Below are 21,536 nucleotides of genomic sequence, written 5' to 3' on the forward strand. Positions count from 1 at the left end.
AACGTACCTGATTTGTCTCCTACTTTAGAATAACAGACAAAACTGGAAAATTACACATAGAAGAAAGTATGACTGCAGAATCAGACTACACAGAGTTAGTTTGTAGTCTGTTACCATGGAGACACAAAAAACTTAACTATAGGAAGTGATGAGTCAAAACCTATGGCTAAGCTGCTTCATTAGTCACAATGAAAAAAATGAGTGTATATGTAGGCATAGGATTGGTGTAAAGTGAAACTGGCCCAGTCGCCCCTAGCAACCAATCAGATTCCACCTTTTATCCCTCACAGACTCTTTGGAAAATAGAAGGTGGAATCTGATTGGTTGCTAGGGGCAACTGAGCCAATTTTACTTTACACCATGTTTGATAAATCTCCCCCATAGCGTTTAGGTTCACTACTGGCCATTGGCCAATTACGAGTGATTTCATAATCTCTTTTGTCAGGTTCTTGTAGCGGATAAGCGATGGTTAATGTAGTCAAGTTTATTGTTCTCAGACTTGTGTGATGCAGCCGGTAGATTTTACAGCACAACCTCTTTGTCTTCTGCCTTTTGACTCCATGGTGATTTGTACAAACCTAATCTAACCATTGCTAAGGAACAAAGAGAACCGAAAACATGACTTAGAGCACTGCTCCGGCAGGTGGAATCTGAAGTCACAGGAATCTGTGGAACTAGTTTAGCATCGGAGATGTCCGTCATTTCTGCCTGACAGCTTAAAGCTTAGTCCCCTCGTAAACAACCAACAAGCACTTGCCGCCATTTGAGCCTTTTAAGATCTACTGTATGCTTATTGCCCAAACATAGAAAAGTGCTACACCTGTAATTCTCTGTTGTCTCTGTACTGATACCTCTGTAGTGTCCCAGTGCAGGTGTCCTATTCAAAGGTCAGGTATCACACTCTGGGATGATGGGCGCCTTTCTGCACTTTCCCCACCAATAGTCCCTGTCACCCCTATTTAGGAGACTTAGTTCCTGGTGGGAGGGTCGAGAGAAAAAGAAAAAGAGAGAGAGAAAGAGTTCCTGCTGAAGCCTGTATCTGGGCCTGGCCCAGGGCCAGGTCCCTTGTCAGAAGCAATAGCTTACAGATTTCTTGTTAGAGTCTTTGAGGAAACTACTAAGCACCGCTAAACTCCAAGGTGGGGTCTCTGTCACCTGGGTTTAACCTTGCCTACGCCAGGGATTCTTATACTACTCAGGACAATTCAATGCCCGGATTAATCTGCAGTGGAGCAAATAGCATAAGCTGAAGTACTCCATTGGATCTTGCTCGGCCTACTCAGGTAATCCTGAGAGGTTAGCTCTGCCCAGTTGTTCAAGCCTAAGAATCATACTACCAAACCTGACACTCGCTGGGCTTGCTTGACATAAGGTGGTCTTCTTCTCCTATCTTCTTATACTAACTGTGGGTACGAGAGTCTTCTATCTACACCAAGTCACCACTAGTCATCCCAGCAGAGTACTGCACTACTAAGGACCCTATGACATGGAGCGATAATCGACCGAATCAGCCCGATTCAGCTGATTATTGCTCAGTGTAATAGAGATGTTAATCAGTCGATGAAACGATCATTTCTTTAGGCACTGACCTAAAATAACTAGTCACCGACATGTAATAGTGATGCATGGCCGACCGCTGACAATTGCCCAAACTGTTAATACTGTACCTATCCACGCTCCCGGTCTTCCCCTGCGTTCAGTGACTGGTCGTGGCGGTCCCTGCCAGTGATTGGCTGAGCGGCCTGTCAGCTCAGACAGGCTGCTCTGAAGCTGGAGCATGTAGTGCCAGGATGGATACAGAATGCAGGGAAAGACCGGGAGAACCCTCAGAATGAATGGAGCCTGTTTGGGCAAGGGTTGCATGGACATTGCGAACGATGTCCGTGCAGCCCTAGCTAAACGATTATTGGACTGTGTAATAGGTCCAGTAAACAAGCGCTGATCTAAATGATTGCTAACTACTGAAAGGTATGAAGCTGTATTGTATGAAAGAATATTAAAGTAAAGTGTTAACCTTGTTTAAAGAGGATGTACCACCAACCTGAGCCCACGGATCGAACTGCGCCGGCACGGGGAAGCCGATGCCGCGGTCCGTTTTTCAGACCGAGGCCCGGTTCCCGTGCACGGTGCCGTTCTATGCACCGGAACCGGCCAGTGCTCAAGCACTGGAGGTAGGCCGGCCCGCCCCCAGTGGGAGGGAATTCCCTCCCCTGTATGACGCGGCTCCCTCAGAATAAATGGAGCCGCGTCATAGAGGGGAGGGAATTCCCTCCCACTGGGGGCGGGCCGGCCTACCTCCAGTGCTTGAGCACCGGCTGGTTCTGGTGCATAGAACGGCACTGTGCACGGGAACCGGGCCTCGGTCCGAAAAACAGATTGCTTCCCCGTGTCGGCGCCGTTCGATCCGTGGGTTCAGCACACCTGCACCAATACACCTGGTTCAACCTTTACAAAGCCCAGTGCTTGTATACCCGGGGGGGTGGGCATCAACACTACTGGCCACCGTGACAAGTGTATAGTTGATACTACCACACTAGCCCAGCAACCCCAGGTTACGGCACCGCTATCCCTCAATCTGCCAATATATCAGTGACCACTGAAAAAAGACAGAAGAGGCAAGGTCATCCGTAGTAAACTATGATACAGAACATGTAGCCCTGTCTGAGCTCGCTGCATAGGTAATATAACAACAGAAGCTGAGTAATAAAATTGAGTATACAATAGAGTGCAAACTGCTGATGGTCTCCAGCTAATAGCTGATATTTTATTGTAAACCAAAAAGGTACAATTTACTTAAAGGGGCACACCAAAGAAATAAAATATTTTCAGAAAGTTATACAGATTTTTAAATTACTTTTATTAAAAAAAAATCAAGTTTTCCAGCTGCTGGATGTCCTGCAGGAAGTGTTGTATTCTCTCCAGTCTGAAAGAGTGCTACCTACTGCCACCTCTGTCCATGTCAGGAACTGTCCAGAGCTGGAGAGGTTTTCTATGCACTGCGTCAGACTGGACAGAATACACCACTTCCTGCAGGACATACAGCAGCTGATAAGTACTTTAAGACTGGATATTTTCTGAAAGACTGGAAAAGGGGTCAATTGGGAGCAGAGAGATTGGGGCTGGAGATCACGCAGTATTTCTGGGGGTGTCAATGCTTCTGGACCACATAGCAGCTACTACACTTGCTACCCTCACATTTTTGCACTTGTTAGATCCGACATTTTGCTGGCTGTACGGCTGCTGCAGAACATCTTGGGGCTACATAGACAGGTGGAGCTCCTGTCTTAGAATAGACAACTACGTGCTGCACACAAGGAAGTACATTGCAGGCTGCTACAGGTAGAGACTGCTACCTGGCATCCGCTCACTTCACACCTGGGACTTGTGATTGTGCCAAACACTGTCATATATTTACCATGAAAACACCTTGGAGAACGTCCGGGCCGGGAGGAGGAGGGATCTCACATTAACACTTAATAACTTACTAAAGCCGCTCTGTGTAATACTAATTATACAGCTAATTCACTGTGAGATTAGTGACAGCATTATGTATCATTAGATTACACTGTATTTACTCACCTCTACCTATAGGGGACGACTTTATACCAAAACTATAATAGTGCCCCCTATGGACAAAAATGTGAATATGAAAAAGTGGGAAAATGTTTATAGATGTCTGGACGTGCACTCGGTCTTGTTGATGGCTCCATTAGATTTTTATTGGTTCCATGTAAAAATCTAAAAAAAGGCCCCCAACCAGGGTGGCTTCTACCATGAGGCAAAATGAGTATTCAGGTGACAGATCCTGCGGTCCCGGAGGGGGCGGCATAACCTTCTCCGCTGCTGTCATTTTAGTTACAGCAGCCCCTCACGTCTATCGCTGCCGTCCATGCTCACCACCGTCCCTGCATCCCACTGGGCTCTGTCCGTGACACAACTCAGCAGCTCTCATCACCCACCACTACTGTGTGCTTTAGTAAGTGCCTGGGGTCGTGCCAAGGGGAGGGGGGATGGGGCGGGCGGTGCAGTTACATCCCCAAGAGTTAGGGCCCTATTACACCAAGTGACTATCAGTATTTGTCCAATAATCGTTTGGTGTAATAGCGCCTGTTAAAAGATCACAATCAGTCGACATGCACAGTCGGTTGATCCTGGTCTATCAACAGGTTGAAAAATTCTGATCACGATAGTGATGAGCGACTGCCTCTCTTTTTAATTGGGCAACAAGTGATCTAAGGATCTTCCTAGGGGCCCCTCCTGCCCGCTCGCTGTCTGTGCGTGTAATAAGGGGAGGATGAGGAGGAAGACAACTCTAGTCACCGCTGGCTTCCTCCTCTTAAGGCTGCCGTGTTTTACAGCCCTTACAGTCCTGGTTTCATGGGGAAACAGGAAATCCCCATTGCCCAAGTCATGTTGACTGGATCAGCTGTGGCTCAGTCTATCCGTTTATAATTATATATAGATGTCCGTGGTGTCATAACTGCCTCCATTTCCTGTAACATCAATTTTTTTTAGATTCCCATATAGACAGAGAAGGTGTCAACCATATCCACATGGTTTCATCGGTACCGTTACATAGGCTGTGTGTCTAACAGACCCTTGGGTAAAGGCCCTATTACACCAGGTAGGATACTAGGGGAGAAGTCTACGATGGGGAACACTAGGGGAGATGTCTACCATGGGGGACACTAGAGGAGATGCCTACCATGGGGGACACTAGGGGAGATGCCTACCATGGGGGACACTAGGGGAGATGCCTAACATGGGGGACACTAGGGGAGATCCCTACCATGGGGGACACTAGGGGAGATCCCTACCATGGGGGACACTAGGGGAGTTGCCTACCATGGGGGACGTATAGGTATCCATGAGTACAATTATCTTCTTAACTCTTTTTTCTCTACACCTGTTTTGGCAGAGCACACTTACTACTTTGGGCAGGGCTCCTCTGGCAGCTCCTCTTCTTCTCTTCTCTCTACTACACAGCACCTACTACTACTGCAAGCACTGGTTCTACCCCACTGTCAGCACCAACGTTCTGTGCCATGATTTGCACTGTTTTCATCACGTGTACTGTTCAACCTGATTTATCTGACAGTAAAGCATTATATTTTTACTAATACGCACAGGACTCTAGTCTACTCAGTTAGCACCTGCACCTACACACCATCATAAACTTGGGTTATTTCCCCTTTCTGCGAGTGGCGGTACCAACAACCCGGGGTGGGTCTACTACCACTCCAGGCTACCGTGACACGTGCCCAAGTGACCCTAAGCTCCCCCGAGGCACCACACCATTGTGTGATACATGATCAGATACGGTTGGGTATGGAGGATACAGGCCAGTAAGTTGCCGATGCTGGCTAGCAATAAATAATTGACTAACCATGTGGTGACTGGGCAGCCAAAGAAGTGTCACAATATGGCGGAGATATTCCTGGGAGACCTTGCTATGTGTGGGGAGTATTATCCTGCAGCAGCTGGACAACACATGTGGCTGCAGGATGTCCTGTACATATCACTGAGTTGTCAGTATCCTCATATCACTACTAGGGAGAGACCACTGTCCTACGTGAAGGCTCATCACATCATCACACCAGCAGGGGGCAGTCTGTCCTCCACATCATCACACCAGCAGGGGGCAGTCTGTCCTCCACATCATCACACCAGCAAAGGGCAGTGTGTCCTCCACATAATCACACCAGGAGAGGGCAGTGTGTCCTCCAAATTATCACACCAGCAGGGGGAAGCATGTCCTGCCCACATCAACACACCAGCAGGGGGCAGAATGTCCTCCACATAATCCCACCAGCAGGGGGCAGTGTGTCCTCCACATCATCACACCAGCAGGGGGCAATGTGTCCTCCACATCAGCACACCAGCAGGGGGCAGTCTGTCCTCCACATCATCACACCAGCAAAGGGCAGTGTGTCCTCCACATCATCACACCAGGAGAGGGCAGTGTGTCCTCCAAATTATCACACCAGCAGGGGGAAGCATGTCCTGCCCACATCAACACACCAGCAGGGGGCAGAATGTCCTCCACATAATCCCACCAGCAGGGGGCAGTGTGTCCTCCACATCATAACACCAGCATGGGGCAGTGTGTCCTCCATATCATCACACCAGCAGGGGGCAATGTGTCCTCCACATCAGCACACCAGCAGGGGGCAGTGTGTTTTCCTCACATCACACCAGCAGCGGGCATTGTGTCCTCCACATCATCAGTTTGTTAATGGATCCCAAACAGAACCTGGATTTATCACTAAAGATAATATGGTTCCAGTCCTTGTGTGCGTGCCCTCACATAATCACGGTGCCCAACAACTCATAACAGCTTGGTCAGAAAGGCCTAAATGCCAATCTCATAATCTGTCAGCTGGCCAAAATGTGCATCCTAGAGGTACACTACCTATAAGTAGCCTCCGAGAGCCCTTATATAAGGCAGCAGGGGAAGCGCTTTTAGTGCCCTCTTGTGGTAAGACCCAGTGTCTGACCAGGCCTGTAACTAGTACATATCTGACTGATACATAACTATAGGCCAAGCTTTGCAGCAATGTGATATTTGTTACCTTTCCCTTATACAGAACTGAATAATAAAACAGCCCTTTATTCACACACATATGAACTTTATGGCTGTAATTCTGGGGCTGTAAAATGAAATGGTCACTGTTGTTTGAAACAACTTCCCTCCATGTAATAGCCTCATGTGACTCACAACCCCTTTATTAAAGGTGTACTTCAACTTAAAGGGGTAGTCCAACAAAAAATATTATTTCAGATGAACTCACGGCAGAAAGTGCAAGAGATTTTTTAATTTACTTCTATTAAATAATCTCAGGTTTTCCAGTACTTATCAGCTGCTGTATGTCCTACAGGAAGTGGTGTATTCTTTCCAGTCTGACACAGTGCTCTCTGCTGCCACCTCTGTCCATGTCAGGAACTGTCCAGAGCAGTGGTAAGTCCCCAACGTCTCCTGCTCTGAACAGTTCCTGACATGGACAGAGGTGGCAGCAGAGAGCACTGTGTTAGACTGGAAAGAAAACATCACTTCCCGTAGGACATACAGCAGCTGATAAGTACTGGAAGACTGGATGTTTTTTAATAGAAGTAAATAACAAATCTCTGGCACTTTCTGGCACCAGTTGATTTAAAAGAGTATTCCCCCCAAGAGCTAAAAAATGAAAAGCTCCTACCAAGTCCCCCCGAGTATTTTGAGCCGTCTCCCGTCTTCCTAGCTGCCGCCATTCCTGAGTCACAAGTTTTGTTTTTTTAAATGGTCTTTATCCAAGATGATGCGGCTGGAAAACTACATTTCCCTTCATGCAGTGCTTCTGTCTGTTTGCTCCATAATGTAGCAGAGCTGATACCCACAGCAGAGGTGAGATAGTGAAGTAGCAGAGGTGAGTCAGTGAAGTAGCAGAGGTTAGATAGTGAATTAGCAGTGGTGTGTCAGTAAAGTAGCAGAGGTCAGGTGGGGGGGTCAGTCGGGGAAGTGCTGATGGCTGGGGGGGGAACAGTCAAGGGATGCTGCAGATGGTGGGGGATGATGTCCTGGGGGGAGGACAGTCAGTGGATGCTGCAGGCAGCAGGGGATGATGTCCGGGGGGGAGGACAATCAATGGATGATGCAGGTGGTGGGGTATGATGTCCAGGGGGTGAAGACAGTCAGGGGATGCTGCAGACGGCAAGGGATGATGTCTGGGGAGATTGCTGCTGTGGCCGCTGGATGAGGTCTGGGGGTGAGGACTGCTGCGGTGGCTGAGGGGGCTGAGGTAGCAAAGAGCAAAGGTGAGTCAGTGAAGTAGCAGAGGTCAGTCACTGAAGTAGCAGAGTTGAGGTAGTGAAGTAGCAGAGGTGAGTCAGTGAGATATCAGAGGTTAGATAGTAAATTTGCAGAGTTGTGCCAGTAAAGTAGCAGAGGTCAGGCGTGAGGTCAGTCATGAAGTGCTGATGTCTGGGGGGAACAGTCAAGGCATGCTGCAGATGGTGGGGGATGATGTCCGGGGGGGGGAGGACAAGCAATGGATGATGCAGGCGGTGGGGTATGATGTCCAGGGAGTAAGGACAGTCTGGGGATGCTGCAGGCGGCAGGGGATGATTTCTGGGGATATTGCTGCTGTGGCCACTGGATGAGGTCTGGGGGTGAGGACTGTTGCAGTGGATGAGGGCGTGAGGAGACGGAGTGGGATGTGAGCTAGATGAGTCCTGCTTTTGTGTCTGCATAAAAAAGCACCAAAACTGCTCAAAATACATAACTTGCAAAATAACTTGCTTTGGCCAATATGTAAAGCTATGGAGGGGAATACCCCATTAAAATATATATATATATATATATATATATATATATTTTTTCTTTTTCTTTTTTGGCTGAACTACTCCTTTAGAAGAACTTATCCCCTATCCACAGGATAATGAATAAGTGTCATATCGCGTGGGGGGGTCTGACCACTGGGACCCCACAATCTGAGGAACACGGACTTGTTTTAAATGTGCTGATATTACTTTCAGTGTCTGTCGAGGTGCCGGAGTCCCCCATTGAATAGAGCAGCAGTGCTCATGTGCGTGTTTCCGCTGCATTCAAAACAAAAATCAGGCTTCATTCTTGAGATGGGGTGGGCAGTCAGACTCCTTGCGATCTGAAACTTATCCCAGAAAAACAACTCCAAAGTCTTGATCACTAGGTGTGTCTACTCTAGTAACAGCTAGATAAGGACAAATTACAGGAAGTGGGGGCGGGGCTTACCATGTGCTTTGTGCCCCATACAGCCTGGGCTCTGTCTGCCTGCTGGAGAGGATCCATGCTGTTCCTCAAAGGTAAATCAAGGCTTCCACCATAAAATTAGGCCTCTAAAATGGGTGTGTGAAGATAGCCTTAGTCTACACAAAACTGAAGCAAAATCCTCTACAGATTTTTTTGTATAGTAAAACTTCCTCCACGTGTGATTCCACGGTAGCAGAAGGGAAACCCGTCTACGGCTTATCCTATTAATTTCCTGTATGTCCAAATGCAGCACTGATCGTCCATCAGATCCAGGATTGTTTTACATCTGGTCTACCACACAGCGGACTTTGCTTTCTCCCATCCACCTCACTCTCTCGTATGCAGGAGGAGATATCAGATTTCCTTGGAAGGAGAAATTGCTTGGTCTCAGGGGAGCGGTTTTCAAGTTGTACATGTTGTCTCGCTTTTAAGGCTTCTCTTTAAACATGTGGCCATTATACCCAGAAGCTGAAGGATAATTATCTACTAAAGGACATCAGACGGCAAACACTGCTTAAGAAGATGTGTGGGTGATCTATATATAAGAATACACTTCATACACCAACTCTCTACAAAACTTTGTACATACATTACATTACTGATCCTGTACTGATACTAAATTACATCCTGTATTATACTCCAGAGCTGCACTCACTATTCTGCTGGTGGGGTCACCGTGTATATACATTACATTACTGATCCTGTACTGATACTAAATTACATCCTGTATTATACCCCAGAGCTGCACTCACTATTCTGCGGGTGGAGTCCCTGTGCATTACATTACTGATCCTGAGTTAAATCCTGTATTATACTCCAGAACTGCACTCACTATTCTGCTGGTGAGGTCACTGTGTACATACATTACATTACTGATCCTGAGTTACATCCTGTATTATACTCCAGAGCTGCACTCACTATTCTGCTGGTGGGGTCACTGTGTACATACATTACATTACTGATCCTGAGTTACATCCTGTATTATACTCCAGAGCTGCACTCCCTATTCTGCTGGTGAGGTCACTGTGTACATACATTACATTACTGATCCTGAGTTAAATCCTGTATTATACTCCAGAGCTGCACTCCCTATTCTGCTGGTGAGGTCACTGTGTACATACATTACATTACTGATCCTGAGTTAAATCCTGTATTATACTCCAGAGCTGCACTCACTATTCTGCTGGTAGGGTCACTGTGTACATACATTACATTATTTATCCTGAGTTAAATCCTGTATTATACTCCAGAGCTGCACTCACTATTCTGCTGGTTAGGTCACTGTGTACACACATTTCATTATTGATTCTGAGCTATATCCTTTATTTGGGTATGTGCACACTACGGAACCTTGGAGAACAGCCGCAATCTGGGGGGCGAGCTGCGGAATCTGCGGCAGGTGATCCGCCAAGTGTGCACATACCCATAGGGCCCTATTCCACGGGACGATTATCGTTCGGATAATCGTTAAATCGTTTGGAATGAAGCGATAATCGTTCGGTTGAATAGCAGTTTACAATTAAACAGCGAATGAGAAATCGTTTATCGCTTAGTAAGACCTGGACCTATTTTTATCGTTGCTCGTTCACTAATCACTCGCGTGGAATAAGACGGCGTTCGGTTGTTCGCAGTAGTGACGAACGCAATAGCGACCGCAAGAACGATCATAAGTAACGATCATCGTTCCGTGTAAATGGGAGAACGTTTATCGTTGACGATTATGCGAACGAAAATTGTCCCGTGGACTAAGGCCCTTATACTCTAGAGCTGCAGTCATCATTTTGCTGATTAGCAGAATAGTGAGTGCAGCTCTGAAGTATAAAACCAACTGTAACTGTAATGTAATAAATTGACAAAGCTTTTTATGTATTGCAGTAATAATAGAGCACTTGGTAGATGTTCCCTTTAAGTAGAATATTCCGGGCTGTAGCATCAGATATATAACAGCTCAATAATAAACAGAGCTAGAAATATTCCTGCGTCTTATAGTCAATCATTGCTAAGAACTCCCCTTGGCTTCCCTGCCGGCTGTTACATCCTAACTATTATCTGTATAACCGCACTGTTTCTCATTCAGCTTCTGGAAGTTTCCAGGCCCCTATACTCAGTAAAGCTTCCCATAGGGAGGTGACATGTTCTCAGCCAGTGACCTCCCATCTACAGCAACCTGGAGGGATCCAGTTCCCAGCAAGAGAATGTAGACCCCCTCCACCACCCACTGTGCCGTGGGGGGACGTCCTGCTGGGTGACGGAGAAGCAGATGTGATTGTTAGACACAACACACAGTGATACAAAGCGGCTCATATAAAATCAATTTCCGTAAATATTTTTTTAAAAAAAAAAATTTAAAATTTTTTAAAAAATTCCAAAAAGTTTTTGCAAATCCTCAGAAATTCTCCCATAGTGTGCAATTGCACGAAGAACAACAACCGCCCCGGCTGAAGGAGAAGAAACACGTAGGACGGCACACTACGGTATAGCGAATACACATTACACAGAACTCCTATTAGATTAATAATATATATGTTGTTATTCGGTCACTGTATGTTGGGATTGAGCACTATGTAGCGGTATCTATACACACAGTATAGCGGTATGTCTGGGGACACTACTACTTAGGGATACACGATACATTAGCACTGTATTAAACCCCAGAGCTGCACTCACTATTCTGCTTGTGGGGTCACTGTGTATATACATTACATTACTGATCCTGAGTTACATTCTGTATTAAACCCCAGAGCTGCACTCACTATTCTGCTGGTGGGGTCACTATGTACATACATTACATTACTTATCTTGTACTGATCCTGAGTTAAATCCTGTATTATACTCCAGAGCTGCACTCATCATCATTTCCAGTGAGCTCTGAAGTATAACACCAACTCTGACTCTGTGCAGAGAAATAATCTGAAGCCCCTGCGCTCCAATGTAAAATCTGCAACAGGGCCCCCAACATTTAGTACTGGTGACTTCAGAGGAAAGAAGCATGAACAACAGTAAGAAGAATTTTACTCTGATAAGATATATTATAATGTATGTCATTATACACCATTAAATAATGTACTGTATATCTCTATGTAGCAGTGACATGAAAAATGCCGCCATATAGTAATGTTTTACATCTACTGATCACAAGAATGGAAGTTTGAATGTCTCCTGTGTGAACAGGACGGCAGGGAACATCCTAGACCACTGCTCTGTTTACTGTCTATAGTATCAGGGGTGTCAAACTACAATTCCCATCATGCCTGGACAGCCAAAGCTTTAGCTTTGGCTGTCCAGGTGTGGTGTACCCCCTTGGGATAGTGTGATCACAGATGGCCAGAGTGGTGTAGTGACCCTCCCGGACTATAGGAACCGCCACCCACAGAAAGGGGAAGTGTCCCAAGGTTAGGTAATGTGCTGTGTCGGTGGAAAGCGAAAGATCACAGAGTCTCTTTAACTTAAATAAGCTTGTTTTACTAAGATGATACGTGCTTGAGGCAAGGTCACACGATTATAAGGTTTCTTGTGATAAAGCACTTGGTAATACACTTGACAATAGTTCCAGACAAATACTTGACAATAAAGCAACTGAATCTGCAGTAGGAATGTAGTCTAGGATACAGTCGTGCCAACTGGGCAGTGTACTGAGTAATACAAAGAAGCAGAGTAGCAGAGATGAGGATGCCGTGAGTCTCAACCCAGGTAGTACTGTGCTCTGCCGGGATGTTGGAGGATGAGGTAGAAGATTTAGAAGAAGAAGAACATCTGTGCCTGTGTATTGACCTTAAATAGTCTTCACACCACCTTATTCCAACTAGACTCGGCTGACACAGGCCCCAGACTTTGTTACCTGGGATGAGCGGAATGCTGAGGGTTTCCTGCTGACACCCGCGCTGTGAGATAGAGTTCATAGGCTTATAGCAACTTTGCTCTATCCGGAACAGTTCCTAGCTTACTGCTGTCTGTGTCCTGCTCTGTGACATTTCTTGTCCTCGGCGTAGGTTGAGGTTGTCTTTGGTTTGACCTCTCTTAGAAGAGTTTTAGCACTGCATAGTGTTGTGTAGCGTTACTGAGAAGAAACTGTTAACTGTGCACTGTCTTGCTTCCTACCCTTGCAGGGCTCTAGCGAAGACTGAGCTTTAAGGGTACGGGGACCTGGGAGAGGGCCAGGGCCCAGAAAGGACCACTGTGGAGAGCTATCTAGCTTGCGTCCTTCCTCCACAATGTCCAACACAAAAGAACTCTTGCACCTCCTCCACCCATGTGGCTTCCTTCCCTAGCGTAACTAACTGTTACGTGCTGTGAGTGGGTGAAGAGTGCAATAAAAGAAGTAAAGAGAGAGCTGATAGGAGAGAAGAAAAAACGATTCCTACGGGTCTGCAGATTCATGTAACATACAAAGAAACAATACTTCTTTACATCCAGTGCAGCTTCCAAATACACATATCTAACACAGTGACATCTAGTGGCAAAACTTTAGTACTACTTTTATCACCACACAAGTACAATAAGTACAGACTTTTACGAAGGGTGTATAGACCAGTAACACCTGTGGTAGGACACCACACAGACATGATGGGAATTGTAGTTTTGCAACAGCTGGAGGGACCCGCGTTTGACATCTGTGCCATAGAGGATGGCTGGAGCGATGGCCCAGGAGCACTTCACCTCCATTCTTGGGTCAATAAGCTAGATATTCCCAATCTTGAGACTAGGCAATGACTTTTGGGATAACGCCTATATCACATACACAGCATAAAGGGAAATAGCCATAGATTTATAGTGATCTCCGGAGGCTGTCATTCTTTGTTCCCGCAGGCACTCTGATCCGGCGCTCTAACATTTATTTATTCATCACTTTACGAGTTAACACCCAGCAACTTTCACTATTTTTAAAGGGATTAAATGTTAATTTTTACAATCAGCCATAAAAAAAAAAAAAAAAGTAAAAAAGTCACAGAGCACTTATAAAACACGGCATAAAAGAAACGTGTCCGCCTCCCAGGAACAAACTGCAACACGCTGCTCCAGAGCTGTCATGTCTCCCACAGTGACAAATTATCCCATTATGAGGTAGAGGACGAGAACTCGTAGAAGAAACTGAATCTAATCTGCTGGGAGCCCCTTAGAGTGCAGGGGCTACTGAGGAAGAAGGTGTTAGTCTGAGAAATCTTCGTTCCGGAGCACCGCTAGGAGCACTTCTGCGTCATTGATCCGCTCCTTCTAATGATAATCAATGGAGGGGGCGGGGCGGATGATGCAGCAGTGCTCCTAACGGTGCTCTGGAGTGAAGATTACTCTGACTAACAGCATGAAACCGGCACTAAGGAAGAAGGTAACACACATACCTTCCACCTCAGTGTCAGGGGCTATCAGCAGGTCAGATTGATCTATCCTGTTCATAGTTCCCCTTTAGGCTGCGTTCACACTACGTATATTTCAGTCAGTATATGTATATTTCAGTCAGTATTGCAACCAAAACCAGCAGTGGATTAAAAACACAGAAAGGATCTGTTCACACAATGTTGAAATTGAGTGGATGCCTGCATTTAATGGCAAATATTTGCTGTTATTTTAGAACAACGGCTGTTATATTGAAATAATGGCCGTTATTTACTGTTATATGGCGGCCATCCACTCAATTTCAACATTGTGTGAACAGATCCTTTCAGTGTTTTAAATCCACTCCTGGTTTTGGTTGCAATATGAAGACCACAATACTGACTGAAATATACATAGTGTGAACCCAGTTAAAGTGAATGTACCAGTTGAAGTTGTGAAATTTTTTTTTCACTATATGGTCGCATACTCAACTCTTCCAGCTGCAAAGTCACATACCCGGCTCTTCCAGCTGCAACATCACGGCCCGGCTGAGCGGTGTCCCGTCCTGGTCACCGATTGGATGAGTGGGGAATCACTCAGACAGGTACGTGATGTTACAGCTAGAAGAGCTGCAAAACACTGGCGGCTGTGAACATGAACCAGGAAGCGGCACTATGGGGCTTGAGGATAGGTGACTTTACGTTTATTATTTTCCTGCACCCCCTATCCCCCCCATCTGACTTTTTTTTAGTTTGGTGGGGCTTCCCGATCCCTTCATAAACATTCCCGATCCCTCCATAACCATGAACACACCTCTGCCAGACCTCTCTAGCAGCAGTTTATCTCTCCAGAAACAAAAGTATTGGGGACTTGAAAATCCTTTCCTGTCCCTGATGCAAGATGTCGGAAGACAGTGGGAAGACCCCTATTAGCAAGAAATAGGGGACAGATCGAAGGAACTGGGACTACAGGATATGACTACATAGTTTGTAGTCTGTAACTATGGAGACGTAAAAGTCTGCATAGGAGCTGTGGACACACAAATAGTCCATAGCACTTCTATTATGGAAACTGTATAGAATTATTATTTGGCCAAGACATGGCGTCATAGCCCCATACTGTACGGTAGTATTTAATAGGCAATAGGCATGGCATAGATATTTGGTTTGACAATCCATTAAGCACAGTATATACCAATGCAGCCAAATTGGTTGTTACACTGTTTATTTATAGAGACAAGTTGATGGTGACGGATCATGTCAAAAACCCGGCCGCACACCTTTCAGTCCATATTGGCCACTACTATTATTCCGACTAGCCATAGGGGATCAGGGACACCAGCCAAAGGGCAAACAATCTGATCATTTTTTATCAAATGTTTTTAACACCAGCAACTTCTTTCCTCAGAAGCGGACAAGTCAGCGATGGGTGATGACCTTGTTCTCGTTTTAAGACATCTAAAAGGAGCCTCCAGTGTTTGAATCTGAATTGTAAATCAATGCAGAACAGGCTTCTTATATTTATAGCAATGATAATTCCACCATTATAATTTTATACCCAGCACCAGAGTAGTACTTTACGTAATGACTGTGCAGGTTACTCCAGAAGATTGACGTGACTCATCACTTACTTATATCACTGTGCTGAATGAGTACGGATCTCATTCATAAGCTCTGGCCGGGGTCCAGGAGTAATTACGGTAATCTCTCTTCTCTCCGCTAATTAGGACGGTGCAGTTATTTTAAGGCCACGTTCACACTTGCAGAAAGGAGCAGACTGGGGTCTGGAATTTCCTTTCAACATTACAGAACATAACAAGAGATGAAACGTGGGTCATCTGGGGGCGGGATGCTGGGGGTCGCTGTACACATGGCTATGACAGTAAATGGAGTAAGACAAACCTAGCCATGGTCTTGGTCTTCAGTCTCCACCATCAGTATTACTGGGCTGACTAGGCTGCCTATAAGGGTATAACATTAAGTAAACCTGACGTCCATGGTTGCTATGGGGTGTCACACCATTATTGCTGTTTTATCACACTTGCAGAAGGAAGGATCCTCGCACTGATCTCTAGATTTTTCTTTAACAGCTAGACAGCTTAGGGCATATAAGGGTCCTATTCCATGGAGCGATAATCGGCTGAATCGCTCCATGGAATAGAGACAACGATCAGCCGATGATTGTTTATTTAGGTTCAAACCTAAAATCATCAGGCACCAACAGCGCATCGCTGCGTGGAATAGCAATGCATGGCGGGTGACCAACGATTTCACAAGCACCATTTATTACCTAAGCATGTTGCAGGTCTTCTTCTGCGCTCCTTCTTCCTCCCGGTCCCGCGCGCTGCAGCAGCTTCGGTGCAGCCTGTCTGAGCTGACAGACCGCTCAGCCAATCACTGGCCAGGACCGCCGTGGAGAAGACCTGCAACATGCTTAGGTAAAGTATGGTGTTTAAACAAGGGCTGCAAGGACATCAGTAATGATGTCCCTGCAGCCCTCGCTAAACGATTATCGGGCCGTGTAATAGGCCCAGTAAACGAGCGCCGATCTAGCAGAACGGTGCTCATTTACATTAAATAGGAATAGGACCCTTAATCACGAAAGCTACGGCGCATAAAGCTGCACAGTGGAACGATAGACCTTCCAGAATCATGTATTCTTATGATGCCGGGAGGTCTGTCATTCCATTGCAAAGCTTCATGCCCCATCTGTGATTTATGACGCACGTGAATGCGCCCTAACCCTAAAGCCCCTATTCCACGGGCCGACTGTAAGAAGCAAACGAGCGCTGTTAGCCGCTTGTTTGCTCCTCGTTTCCCGCTCGCTGTCGCCGCTATTACACTGGTGAGCGGGTGAGTGCGGGAGGGGCCGCGGGGAGCTGCGGGGGGGCTGCTCGTGTGATCGCTAGATTGTCCGGGCAGCCCATTGAGGATAGTGGCAGTCTGATAATAGTCTTCTATTCCACGGAGCGATGGCAGTAGATCGCTGCTATCACAGTTGTTTGTCTTTCAATAAACAACGGAAAGATTCCATGGGACGATTATCGGCCGAATACGGACGATAATCGTTCCTTGGAATAGGGCCTTAAGTTAGGGTTGATAGGATTAGAGTCCCATGCTCTAAACCTAACCCTACTAATTTAGGGTTAGGGTTAGTACAAAGGGGTACACTCTACAAAGATTAAAAAAACAGGGAGGGAGGGATGAGGGTGGTACTTACCAGTCCCGGTGCCCTGCTCACAGTCGCCTGCCAGTCTCCTGTATCTCTTGATCCTGTGACAACATGGCCCAGAAATGCCTACTCACCAATGACTGAGGCGGGACACCTCTGGAGCCATTGATTGGCTGAGCAGGGAGTTCCAGTGGTATTTTGACTACACAGGAACCAGAAGATTAAGGAGACCAGAGGCTGAGTCAGCGGTGGTGCTGCAGCAGGTAAGTATAACTTCTTTATTATGTTTCCATCAGAGATCTTGAAAACCATAGACAGAGATGCAGGAAGTACAGTATACTAACATAATTGTATTAATTTGCATTCTACAAAAGGTTACATTTATTTTTAGAAACTGGAATGTACAATAACAAAGTCAGTGTCCCTTTAACAACCTGCAGGTGAGTACGGGCGAGCTTTACCTGTAGCAACAGACGTTCCACAAGTGATGTCACCTGCGTGAGGACATCTGCCAGGTGACAGGACATTGTTGTCTACTCAAGGCCCATTGTTCTCTGCAGGTTCACACAGAGCGCTGAACACACGGCTTGAAAGCTAATACTGGAAGGGGATTAAGGAGCAATTCCAGTCACAATCGCTATTAAACAGGACCTGTCACCATTATCCGACCCATGAAATAAACATAGGCCAATGTTCGGGGCCTTTAAACGCTACAAAATACTTTCTGAATTGGTTTAGGTCACGGACGGGGGGAACCTTCAGCCCTTAAGCCAGGGATGGGGAACCTTCGGCCTTCCAGCTGTGGCAAAACTACAATTCCCATCATGCCTGGGCAGCCAAAGCGTAAGCTTTGGCTGCCCAGGCATGATGGGAATTGTAGTTTTGCCACAGCTGGAGGGCCGAAGATTCCTCATCCCTGATTTATATAGAACGCATACACACCTACCAACCGGACACATAGTACGTGACCCCTTTGGCACAGAGGGAAGAGAGGGATCGGTAATGTTGTATGCCAGTCTAAAAAAAAATTTGGTTGCTAGCTTTTACTTTAACACCCCTCCCCCCGCATCCACTGCTTTTTATCCCTTCAGGTGCTGATACCGAGCTGCGCCCTCAGTGAGGAATTTACCTGTATACACTCCCATAATGTCATAAACTACAAAGCTTCCTGATATGACAGGGATGTGTCCGCCATTACCTTCCTCAGCCCTGTTATTAGGGCTACGAGGGCCCCATTGTCACAACTGTATCACACCACAATTCTGACTCCTATTGTCCACCCTCAGACTCCCAGAACCAGGGAGAAGGTTTACTAAAAGTGTAGTGTTGCCCATAGCAACCAAGTAGTTTATAGCTCAAATTTTCAAACTTTTGAGAATCAAACGGTTGCTATGGACAACAGCGCCACATTCACTAGTTCTGATCAATCTACCGCAAAGTATCGGTTTTGCCCATAGCGTGCGCAAATAGGCAGCCCTTCACCAGTAAGGTGTGAAATACTAAATCATCACTTTTTGGGGGGTTGCTATTAGGCTTCTTCTTAGTTACAGCTCCTAAGGTTGTCACCCAGATCCCTGAGGAATAACTCTACCTAACAGTCCCTACCTGACACCATCATACCTGACAATGCTTTCAGTTCAGGTCACTAGACTCTGGGGTCTGGCCCTGCAATCGCAATTCAGACCCTAGAATACACCCTCACCCTGTAAACTTATAGTGCGCACAAGTCCATTGGATATAGTCAAGGATATTTACATTCACCTCCTTCAGCAAGCAGAGGTCTTACGATGGAGAAAAACTGTAAGAAACGCCTCAGTATTTCTCTACCAATAACCCACCAATATACGATAGCCCACCAATATACAACCAGTAGGGGTCTGACCACTGGGAACCAAACAGATTGGACATTTTCCAGAAACAACACAGCTCTGTTCAATGAAGCAGGGCGTTTCTTCACGGGGGGGAGAAGATTAAGTTTGACGTCTATCTCTACATACGCCACCGCTTGGTGGTGCCCCCTATGGTGCCCGGTGCACATGCCCCTCCAGGAATATTTGCCAAGTATATATTACACATAGATAGGTTCCCAGCCACTAATAACCCGTAGATCCTGGCAGATGAACTGTAGATGGGTCACTAATACATAGGACGTTATAACCAGCCAGTAATGCGCAGTCCACTGACCCAGGACGGGTGAGGCTTCTCAGTAATGTGACTCGCCACTGACCTTTACCCCCAGCCCTGCTGGAGCGATGGTGTCAGTACTAACCGGGTTAACCTGTGAGAGTCCCTCGCTCACCACCTGCGTATTGTCTTACCTCTTCTGGGGTGATGTGGAAGGCTTCGGCGATCTTGGCGTACAATTCCTTGACATTGGTGAATCCTTCGATCCTGCCGGTGGGGCTGCCATGTGCCAGTTGCGTGTGGAATACCAGTTTGGGGCGCAGGCTGACCGGAGGAGGGGGCAGACCGGCCGCACCGTTGGCATGGGCAGAGTCTTTCGCTGTACTGCTCCCGGCTGTGCGGTTTTCCACTTCTTCGCTTTCCACTAACTTGGAGGAGACCTCCTTCTTGTTTTTCTTCTTCCCTCTCAGTCCCAGAGGCATGTTGGTAGCTCAGGGATGGAGCGATGTGCTGGAATGAATTTAACCCCCCGGCTCCTGTTCCTTGTCCTCCCCCCTCGGCCGCCTCCTCGCTGTCACTCTTTCCACCTTGTCACTGACTCAGTCTCTGTACATGTTCACAGGTAAGACACTTCCTGTTTCACTGGGAATAAGAGAACTCCCTAGGAACTCTCCACCTCCTCCCCTCCCTAGTCTATACTGTGCCTCTCATCTGCTGAGTGCTGGGCATCCCCCTCCCCATTGTGCTCCTCTCCAGTCTGTACCCGCTCCCCTCCCATCTGCTGATCCGTCCATTGTCACCGTCACCTCCTTCCCATCATCTCTTATTTTCACTTCTATGATTGTCCTCAGTCCACCGACCCCTGTCTGCGCTGCAGATGTTCCGGAACATTCAAACCCTACAATGCACTTTCCTTTACTCAGCTCCAGCGTCGCCTGGTCACTATGATGCCACATGGAATATGCCCACCTGTAGCCACGTGCCAACTAGGCTGTAGGGTACGGCAAGGAAACTATGGGTTATGTAGTTCAACCAGATGAAAAGCTATGTAAGATAGATAGATAGATAAACAGACATATATGAGATAGATAGATAGATAGATAGATAGATAGATAGATAGGAGATAGATAGATAGATAGATAGATAGATAGATAGATAGATAGGAGATAGATAGATAGATAGATAGATAGATAGATAGATAGATAGATAGGAGATAGATAGATAGATAGATAGATAGATAGATAGATAGATAGTAGATAGATAGATAGATAGATAGATAGATAGATGGATAGATAGATAGGAGATAGATAGATAGATAGATAGATAGATGATAGATAGATAGATAGATAGATAGATAGGAGATAGATAGATAGATAGATAGATAGATAGTAAGATAATTATTTGCAAATCAACTGGTGTCAGAAATACAGTTATACAAATTTGTAAGTTACTTCTATTTAAAAATCTCCAGCCTTCCAGTACTTATCAGCTGCTGTATGTCCTGCAGGAAGCTGTACATTCTTTCCAGTCTGACACAGTGCTCTCTGCTGCCACCTCTGTCCATGTCAGGAACTGTCCAGAGCAGGAGAGGTTTTCTATAGGGATTTGCTGCTGCTCTGGACAGTTCCTGACATGGACAGAGGTGGCAGCAGAGAGCACTGTGTCAGACTGAAAATAATATATAATAATAATATATAATAATGCTTTTATTTGTATAGCGCACACAGATTCCGCAGCACTTTACATAGTTTTTGCCAATTATTGCTCCCTGTCCCCAATAGGGCTCACAATCTAAATTCTAATATTTCTGGCTACATTTTAGCATCTGTATTATAGTCACAAGACCTGTCTCTCATAGGTAACAGCCTATATAGAAGTAGACATTTACTGGAAATAGGGAGGGGGGTGTTTCGGAAGATTTTCAGAGTCTTACAACCTCAGTTTGGACATGTAATGGCCGCCTGAAGTCACGTAATATTAAATGAGACCCCTGCCCCCGCCCTCTTGCAGACTTTCTCATGCCTTCCAGATGGAGTTTTGTTTGTTATCTCAGCCATGACAGTCTCTTCTATAGTCCCCCCCTTCTCCCTTCCCTCTCTATGTCTAGCGCCGTCCCAGGAGACACGTTCCTTTATAAGGACACACCACTCGCTGACTTTTAACTTTT

The 21,536-nt window shown here is 46.2% G+C and overlaps 1 protein-coding gene across 1 annotated transcript in view; it reads right to left on the reverse strand.

Annotated features, from left to right (window-relative positions):
- Window positions 1–20,059, reverse strand: part of GIPC2 (GIPC PDZ domain containing family member 2) — a 52,913-nt gene extending 32,854 nt beyond the window's left edge. Inside the window, exon 1 of the mRNA XM_069979454.1 lies at window positions 19,564–20,059. Within this exon, the coding sequence (XP_069835555.1) occupies window positions 19,564–19,851 (288 nt within the window). The 5' untranslated portion in view covers window positions 19,852–20,059. The remainder of the gene's footprint in view (window positions 1–19,563) is intronic.
- Window positions 20,060–21,536: the final 1,477 nt, after the last annotated feature.

Source organism: Dendropsophus ebraccatus, chromosome 8, assembly GCF_027789765.1.
Source record: "Dendropsophus ebraccatus isolate aDenEbr1 chromosome 8, aDenEbr1.pat, whole genome shotgun sequence".
Lineage (NCBI taxonomy): Eukaryota > Metazoa > Chordata > Amphibia > Anura > Hylidae > Dendropsophus > Dendropsophus ebraccatus.